General features: G+C 38.2%; 1 protein-coding gene across 1 annotated transcript; it reads left to right on the top strand.

Annotated features, from left to right (window-relative positions):
* Positions 1–1,258: 1,258 nt before the first annotated feature.
* Positions 1,259–8,423, top strand: LOC121748192 (zinc finger protein BRUTUS-like). The gene is made up of 14 exons (XM_042142417.1): positions 1,259–1,664; positions 2,529–2,738; positions 3,231–3,425; positions 3,505–3,821; positions 3,943–4,159; positions 4,403–4,571; positions 4,667–5,878; positions 6,134–6,305; positions 6,422–6,643; positions 6,727–6,864; positions 7,089–7,323; positions 7,423–7,482; positions 7,963–8,034; positions 8,108–8,423. Exons 1-14 carry the CDS (start codon positions 1,380–1,382, stop codon positions 8,234–8,236), a joined length of 3,633 nt encoding a protein of 1,210 aa, XP_041998351.1. The 5' UTR covers positions 1,259–1,379; the 3' UTR covers positions 8,237–8,423.
* Positions 8,424–9,485: the final 1,062 nt, after the last annotated feature.

Raw genomic sequence — 9,485 nt, 5'->3', positions numbered from 1 at the left:
AACTGACGCAGCATACGGCATATTGCATGACCTCATTAATTTAGTAGTGTATGACTACTGATTATTTTAACCTCGATTTATGCAATACTCGTAGACGTGATAATATATTGTACTCACTACACGTTTCAAGTACTTATATAAAATCTGAATCATATAGTAGTAGTTAGTAATTAATAATGCTAATGACATCGACATGTAATTATATTGCCTTAAGTGGATATAGTTTTTTGATGGAGGTGAAAATAGTATTTAGTTTTAAAATTCCACTTAAAACTTATGATGTCATATTCATGGTTAAATTACAATGACTATAAATTCACGAATAATAATCAGATTTCTATCTACTCAATATTAGTAAAAAGAGTAATACAATAAAATTCAAAATTTTATAATTTAGTAGGAGTTCAAATTTCATTGATAAGCAATTCATATATTTGATGATCGATAGGTATTCCAAAAGTATAGCTGAAAAATTCATCACAGAGTATGTTAGAAATTGGACTTCTACGTAACTAATTTAATGTTTATGATTATATTTCGATTGCTCAATTAAAGTGATTCATTAAAAATTAAGATTTGAGATAAAGTATATTTACTAGTAGTTATGAAAATAAGTTTAGATACCATATGCGATTTTCTATTTGTTGAATATAAGTTAGGGTTATAGTCCCCAACATCAGAAGACCGATTCAATATCTCTGTACTTTCTCTACAGACTATTATGAAGAACATCTCTGATCGTTTGGAAGATCCATAGCTGATGCAAAGCGATCCCGCCGTACAATTCTAGATGGATCAAAGTACGCTTCCGTTTTACAGTTTTTGCTTATTTTTCGTCGTTCTTAGTTAATTATCATAAAAATCTTCATGTACTTGCTAATTTAATTACTCCAACAGAGTTAACTGTAAATAAAATTCGTAAACTAGTGAGTTTTAGATACTTTTGAATTGTTTATTACACTTTAAAATTTTCGACTTATTTGGCAACGATATTCAAAGTATCAAATTCGAAAAAATTAAAAGTTTTCGCTTAATGGGTTGATTTATTTAAAAATGGAAATAATTATGCGACTAATCTATAAAACTCACTCATTCCACGTACTCCGCCTTTCCTCTCACGTGCCGGGCATCGACTCGACTCAATCACTTCTGCTGACGTGTCCCACATCGCCATGTCACCATCCTTGAATCTCCATCGCCACGTGTCCAACTACTTGCCTCTCCCTTTATCCATTAAAATTGATTCCTCGCTTCATTTTATCCCCAGGTAAAAGAAGAAAAAATAAAGAGAATTTCTAGAGAGAGAAACTTGGGAGAAAATTCCTAAACAAAAGGGCACGTCTTTCGTTTTCCTTTTACGGAGCGGTTTGTATGAGTAGATGGCGACGCCGGGGATACAGAACGGAGGCGTTTCGGTGATAGCTTCCGCGCCGACGGTAGCGCCGGTAGATCCGAACGGCCGGTCGGCGGCAACGCTGAGGCTTTCGTCTCCGATTAGGATCTTTCTGTTCTTCCACAAGGCGATTCGAGCAGAGCTGGACGGGCTCCACAGGACTGCCTTGGCTTTGGCGACTAATGGAAGCGGTGGAGACATCAAGCAATTGACGGAGAAGTGTCATTTCTTAAGGTCAATTTACAAGCACCATTGCAATGCCGAGGATGAGGTATGTGCTGAATTTTTTATTTCCCTTTTGTTTTTTTGCTGCGTGTTCGAATTGGATGCTGCTTTTTATAGTTGGCTGAATTTTGTGGACTAAAAGTTTGCCGTATTATGTATTTGGTTGGGATAACTGGTCTGTATAAGCATTTCGGATGAAAATATCTAAAATTTAGGTCTCTGTGTAGTTTTTGTTTAGTTTTATTCACTGTCCTTTTATATAGTGTTACTTGTTTTCTGTTTAGTAAGAATACGCTTAGTTTCCAATTTGGCGAAATGAAGAACTTACGGCATGATTTGTAGTTCGTAATACGTCATGTGTTGTTAAATTAGAAATATAATTAACACAGTCGCTGGAATTTTGAATCACCTAAGGAGGCAACTAAACATGTATATGCTCTTCTTCATGACTCCATCACGCTTTAAATTGTGGTTGCTGATTTCTATTTTATGAAATTTTGTTGCTTAAAAGCAAGTTGGAAAAGTATTTGCTATCGCAAAACTATATCTGTTGAACAATGAAAATGTGAACATGCCGCTTTAGAGTAGGGCAATATGCTTGTTGAAGTTTCACATGCTTTCATTTTCTTATGTGCCACAGCACTGAGTACTCATATCTAAGGGAAATAGGTTGATTAACGATGTTTCTAGGTGTGAGTACTCATACCAAAGGGAAATAGGTTGATTGTAGATGTTTCTGCAGGAAACAGTGTTATCTGTCTTAAATCAATGCTGAGTTTATTATCTATAGCTTTTTCAACAGCAGTTGCAAGGATCAAAAACTAGTTATATATACTCTCCTTGATTATTTATACAACTGTTTGGAGTTTGCAACCTAACAACTAAAAAGTCTTTCATATACTAATGACAGGTTATATTTCCTGCCCTTGACATCCGTGTGAAGAATGTGGCACGGACTTATTCCCTCGAGCATGAGGGTGAAAGTGTGCTTTTTGATCAGTTGTTTACGTTGTTAGGGAATGATATGGAAAATGAAGAAAGCTACAAAAGAGAGTTGGCCTCTTGTACAGGAGCACTTCAAACATCAATTTGTCAGCACATGTCTAAGGAAGAGGAACAGGTTTAGTTTTGGTCATCCTTCCTTTTCTTTCTCCCCTATCCCCCCTTTCCTTTTCTGACGACGACTGCATAAAATCATGCTTACCAGTTACCACAAAACATATACAAATAATCTCAGTTAGTGAAAAATATATCCTCAAAGGCTGCCTATTGTTACCTTTGGTCCATTAATGGATCAGCAATAACTCATTTGCATTACCACTGCATCTTAGGTGGAAGATGTCCTTCCTATTTTTCGTTAAGTGGGAGCTATATCTCCAGTTGTCGCATTAAAATCAAGATAGGCTAGGCTTCTTCACAGAAGTTGCCTATCCTAAGCTTAATTTTTCTGTTGGTTCATGCAACATCAGTCCAAATTAAGATATTTATTCCCTGGCTTGAACCATATTATCCTAGACTACAAATGATACTACTCAAGAGTAGAAAAATATCCCTTTGTGCTGCTTTCATTATCTTAACCTGATGCATTACAATGTTGTTTTCTAATGGACAGGTATTCCCCTTACTTAGTGAGAAGTTCTCATTTGAGGAGCAAGCGTCATTAGTTTGGCAGTTCTTGTGTAGCATTCCTGTAAATATGATGGCAGAATTCTTGCCATGGCTTTCGTCTTCAATTTCACCAGATGAAAGGCAGGACATGCGGAAATGCTTGCACAGAATAATTCCAGATGAAAGGCTGCTTCAACAGGTTAGATAATTTGATTAGAAACACAAACAGAAATGACTTTCTGGTCTTGTTTTCCTGACTTGCCTTTGTGTCATTGAAGATTATTTTTAACTGGATGGATGGGGTAAAGATTTGCAACAAGCGTAAACGTTCTGAGGATGATCCCAGACTCTCCAGTAGCTCTCATGCATCTCCCTCGACTAACGAAAGAGATCTTCTTCCATCTGATTGTAGTGCTACCAGGTCTTTGCAGTACCATCCAGTGGATGATATACTGCATTGGCATAAAGCTATCCAGAAGGAATTGATTGATATTGCTGAAGCAGCTCGAAGTATAAAGTTCACTGGAGATTTCTCTGATCTATCTGCCTTCAACAGAAGGCTTCAATTTATAGCTGAAGTCTGTATTTTCCACAGGTATTACTTTTCCTATATTTTAAATTAGATTTATGTGTTCCAAATGGTTTTCTCTTGGTACTTCTTTGTACATAGTCCCTATATGCAACGTCTACTTAAAATTTAATTGCATTTTCTGCAGCATTGCTGAGGACAAAGTTATATTCCCTGCTGTAGAAATGTCATTTGTCGAGGAGCATGCAGAAGAAGAAAGTGAATTTGACAAGTTCCGATGCTTAATAGAAAGTATTGAAAGTGCTGGAGCTAATTCATGTGTTGAATTTTATTCTGAATTATGCTCACAGGCTGATCACATAATGGAGACAGTAAAGAAGCATTTTCTCAATGAGGAAAAACTGGTATGTGATTCGTTCTTGGTTGTTTCTGTTCTACATTTGTTTATGTACTTGTGTATCATTGGCAGAAAGCCATTTCTCTTATTAGGAAAGAGACGGAGTGCTAATCTTGAATTCTCTAGAGTATGTGTAAGATGCACTAATGATGAGGTTTACTATCAATCATAAAAGACTGGTTTCATACATTTAAATGTTAACAGTACTTCATTTAAGTGCCTCGAGATGTCTCAATGAATTATATTGCAGGTGCTTCCACTTGCAAGGAAGCATTTCAGCCCTGAACGCCAGCGTGAACTTCTTTACCAAAGCTTGTGTGTAATGCCACTCAGATTGATTGAGTGCGTCTTACCATGGTTGGTTGGTTCACTGAGTGAAGAGGAAGCTCGGTGCTTTCTTTCTAACATGCACATGGCCGGTATACCTTGTAGTCCTCTCTTCTTAATATTTGGTATTCAGCATCCAACACTTTATGCTTTTTATTTTTTCTAAGCAAATGATGTTATTGTGCAGCTCCAGCATCCGACACTGCTTTGGTTACATTGTTTTCGGGCTGGGCATGCAAGGGTTATCCTAGGGAAATCTGTTTGTCTTCTAGTGCAATTGGTGGTTGTCCTGTCAAGGAGATTGAAGAAACACAAGAGCATTCTGCCAGATCTTGCAGGAACTGTGCCTGTGCAAATTCTTCAAGGGCAACATGTGGACAAACATGTGTAAAGACAATTGATCAGGGAAATTTAGTTTGTTCAGTTGAAAATAGTACTTGCAATTTTTCGAAGACAGAATCTCCAAAAGCTTCTAACCAGTCTTGTTGTGTTCCTGGACTAGGAGTGAACAGCAATACTCTAGGAATGAGTTCTCTAGCTGCTGCAAAATCTCTACGTTCGTTATCTTTTGGTCCGAGTGCTCCTTCTCTCAACTCTAGTCTTTTTAACTGGGAAACAGATAATAGCTCCACTATTAGAGGACATACATCAAGGCCAATTGATAATATTTTTAAATTTCACAAAGCAATCCGAAAAGATTTGGAATTTCTAGATATTGAGTCTGGAAAACTAGGTGATTGTAATGAAACTTTCCTTAGACAGTTTACTGGTAGATTTCGTCTTTTATGGGGTTTGTACAGAGCGCATAGTAACGCAGAGGATGATATTGTTTTTCCTGCCTTAGAATCAAAGGAAACTCTTCACAATGTTAGTCATTCTTACACGTTGGACCACAAGCAGGAAGAAGAACTCTTTGAGGATATCTCATCTGCACTAGCAGAGCTCTCCCAACTTCATGAGAATTTGAGTGCAAAACCTACCTCGTGCAATTTGGGTGGAGGTTTATTATTGGGTTCTTTAAGTTGTATAGATCGTGTAAAAAAGTACAATGAGCTGGCAACAAAGATTCAGGGCATGTGCAAATCCATTAAAGTAACACTGGATCATCATGTTCTGCGTGAAGAGGTTGAACTTTGGCCATTGTTTGACCATCATTTTTCTGTTGAGGAACAAGACAAGCTTGTTGGCCGTATTATTGGAACAACAGGAGCTGAGGTGCTTCAGTCAATGCTGCCTTGGGTAACATCTGCTCTTACTCAGGAAGAGCAAAACAAAATGATGAACACATGGAAGCATGCAACTAAGAACACTATGTTCAGTGAATGGCTTGATGAATGGTGGGGAGGGACCCCTGCAGCATCATCAGAGGCATCCACATCAGAAAATAGCATTTCACAAGGTTTTATTTAACCAGTCACTTACTCTTTATGTAGTAAGTTAATGATTTGATCATTTGCTGCTGCTTCATTTTTTTTCCCTTTTGGGTCAGGGTGGGAGGTTTGGGATCGTTACCCTTCTCATTCACCCTTACAAAAGGATACAACTAAGCTACAGTGCTTGTGGTTAAAGATTGTGTTTGTTACTAGTAGGATATGTCACCAAGTTTCTAGGCTGATGTTCATAAAGCATTGTGTGTGTACTTTTTTTTTTCCAGAAATTGATGCCCATGAATCTTTGGACCAAAGTGATCATACATTTAAGCCTGGGTGGAAAGATATATTTCGGATGAACCAAAATGAGCTTGAATCAGAGATACGGAAAGTCTCTCGTGACCCAACCCTTGATCCAAGAAGAAAAGCGTATCTTATTCAAAACCTAATGACCAGGTACCACTATCTTACTAGTATCTGACTGTTTGATTTTGTGTTGGTCTGTTGGAATAGTTGTCATTTTGGTTAGCTATCTCAGGATATTAACTTAGATCACTGTAACTATTGTTTAGTCGGTGGATAGCTTCTCAGCAGAAGTTCTCACAGTCAAGAACTAGTAAAGCTGATGATGATAAAGATTTACATGGACGAACCCCTTCATATTGTGATCCTGTGAAAAAAATCTATGGATGTGAGCATTATAAAAGAAACTGTAAGCTGCGAGCTGCTTGTTGTGGCAAGCTGTTTGCATGCAGGTTCTGCCATGATGAAGTCAGCGACCATTCAATGGATAGGTACCTCCTCAAAAAAAGATTAGATCATTTATACATTGCATCTCTACCATAATGGAATTTTCAGTATTTCATTGTATCTGCAGGAAGGCAACATCTGAGATGTTGTGCATGAGTTGCCTACAAATTCAGCCAGTTGGACCTGTTTGCAATACTCTTTCTTGTAATGGGCTTTCAATGGCGAAGTACTACTGCAGCAGCTGCAAGTTCTTCGATGATGAACGGTGAGCTTTGATTAGTTTTAGTTTCCTTCTTGCATTCTGTTATAGAATATATGTGGATAGGGTTTGTTTAGAGTTGTCTTAACTTCTCCAGTTGGATGGTACATGAAAAATCTGTTTGTAAGTGATATAAAAGGAGTGTCTACTTGCTTCGCCTTCGGTGACGTAATGAGTTTGGTCTATCTTTCATTCTTATTTGACTCCATATATCTGTTTTTGCTATTCAGGGATGTTTATCATTGTCCATCCTGCAATCTGTGCCGTGTTGGAAAAGGTCTTGGTATAGATTTTTTCCATTGCATGACATGCAATTGTTGCCTTGGGATGAAACTAGTGGACCACAAATGCAGGGAGAAGGGTCTTGAAACCAACTGCCCAATATGCTGTGACTTTTTGTTCACATCAAGTACGGCCGTCAGGGCTCTTCCATGTGGTCATTACATGCATTCTGCTTGTTTCCAGGTCTGTTCTTGATAATTTTTTCTGGTTTCGTTTTCCATTTCTGACAAACAATTGACATTAGCGCATCTACTCATCTCATTATCTCTCATTCACACCCAGGCATATGCATGTACACACTACAGCTGTCCTATTTGCAGCAAGTCAATGGGAGACATGTCGGTGAGGACAAACTCTTCAAATTTAAAGCAATTTTTTGTTTATGCTATTTGTGAAATTGAGTTGAGACAGAGTACAAACTGTTAAGTAATGACCAATGACCAATCACCCACAAAATGCACCAAACATATCTAGGCACATATATCATATATGTTTTCATTTATGTCACGAGACTAAGAGGTTGATGGCCATCGTCTGTATAATATCTGTATCTATATCCCCTTAGATCCAATAGTTGGTTCTTTTTGAGAAAGTTGCATCCTTTTGCTGTAAACAGTCCAATTCACACCACCATTTATTTGCTTTGGGTCAACGTTTCAAGTTATGTTAGATCACTCACATGACACTGAAGTAGAACTATATGCTTTCGTGCCACATGTTTTTCCTTTTATAATTTTAGATGGAGTTGAAATTGGGAATGCACATGAACAATGTGTGTGATACATGCTTAGTTTGCTATTTACTAAGTAACCTTTCTACCAGGTCTACTTTGGAATGCTCAATGCTTTAATGGCGTTGGAGGTGCTCCCCGAAGAATATAGAGATGGGTGTCAGGTGAGCCTCTCTCCCTCCTTTCTCTCTATCGGCAATCACGACCAATTGAGACTGTCAAGTGTTTCATCTGCAGGACATCCTGTGCAATGATTGCGACAGGAAAGGAACTGCACCATTTCACTGGCTGTATCACAAATGTGGCGTCTGTGGTTCGTATAATACAAGAGTAATCAAGGTTGACCGAGATAATTGTTCTACTTAACTAGAGATTGAATTTATATTCTTCCCAGAATTCATTTCTGTATATTGATGGTTGGTGGTACCCCGTGGGCTATATATACCTTCATGTAAATGGTCTCCAATGTTTTTGAACAAAGTTTTGTTTTGTTTTTTCCCCTGTTCTTTTGAATTTATTTATACTATATATACGTGAAATAGCTACAATTTTACGCCTGATTGTCAATAGCACTCTGCTTCGGTATATGTCAACATGATCAGAATAAAATGGATAAAGTTCCACTTCAATTTTGATTGTGGTTGGTGTGTTTTGGTTATCGACTTGTTTAGCTTGTTGTGTATAACGTAGCTTGTCATATTTCTCTTGATTTTTTGACGATTTTTGGGCATTTATTTGATTAAATCCGAAGTTATTTCTAAAATATAGCATCCCATATTCCCATTAGGCCATTAACATGAGCAATTGACATTATACCAAAAAATTTATTAACAAACGTTTTTGGTGATCGAATGTTGACTTATAGTGATGAGATTTGCTAAATTACAGAAGGTCATCTTACTTAATCCCTTTCTAATTTCTTTAGGATGCACAACTTAGCTGCTTTAGTTCAGAAAGTTGAAAACATTTATTGAAGCATACAATTAGCTTAAGATTTAATCTGATAACTGGGAATGATTTTTAGCCGTAGTGTACAGATGTAGAAATTCGAAATCAGAATTTGATCTATGTATCCCAGAAAATTACACATTGTAGGATACGTATGGTGTAATTAATGTTGTATGTATGCCTATTTGCCTAGCGAGGCAAAATCCCAATTTAGAAATGAACAAGGCAGTTGTCCATAGACATCACCAAACCGAACCGGCCCGGCTGAACCGGCCCGGAACCGTCACCGGCGGTTCCGAACCGGAACCGGAACCGTCGGCGGCGGTTCCGAACCGTGACCGGAACCGGCGGTTCCGACGGGCCGGTTCAGGTTCATGAAATTTGCGAACCGTAACCGGCGGTTCCGAACCGCCGGTTTTCACCGGAACCGGCGGTTCCGAACCGGCGGTTCGCCGGTTCCGACACCTTTTCAGGCTACCACCGGCCTAGACGTAGCCTTTTCAGAAACCGGGTCAGAAACCGCCGGTTTTTGTCAGAAAACCGTTGACGAAACCGGCGGTTTCTGACCAAAAACCGGCGGTTCAACGAGTAAACCGGCGGTTCCGGCGGTTCCGCCGGATTTCAAAAATTTGAAATTTTTTCTTTTTTTTTCTTTTTTTAATCACAT

This window comes from Salvia splendens, chromosome 9 (assembly GCF_004379255.2).
Source record: "Salvia splendens isolate huo1 chromosome 9, SspV2, whole genome shotgun sequence".
Taxonomy (NCBI): Eukaryota; Viridiplantae; Streptophyta; class Magnoliopsida; order Lamiales; family Lamiaceae; genus Salvia; species Salvia splendens.
The sequence above is the reverse complement of the archived record's forward strand: the minus strand, read 5'-3'. Positions and strand labels throughout refer to the sequence as shown.

Excerpts from the sequence above, each read along its gene's own strand:
- LOC121748192 (XM_042142417.1), top strand. The coding sequence starts at position 1,380 with ATGGCGACGCCGGGGATACAGAACGGAGGCGTTTCGGTGATAGCTTCC. Across the intron at positions 3,426-3,504 it reads ATGAAAGGCTGCTTCAACAG|ATTATTTTTAACTGGATGGA; the intron begins GTTAGATAATTT and ends GTGTCATTGAAG. Across the intron at positions 6,644-6,726 it reads AGCGACCATTCAATGGATAG|GAAGGCAACATCTGAGATGT; the intron begins GTACCTCCTCAA and ends TTGTATCTGCAG.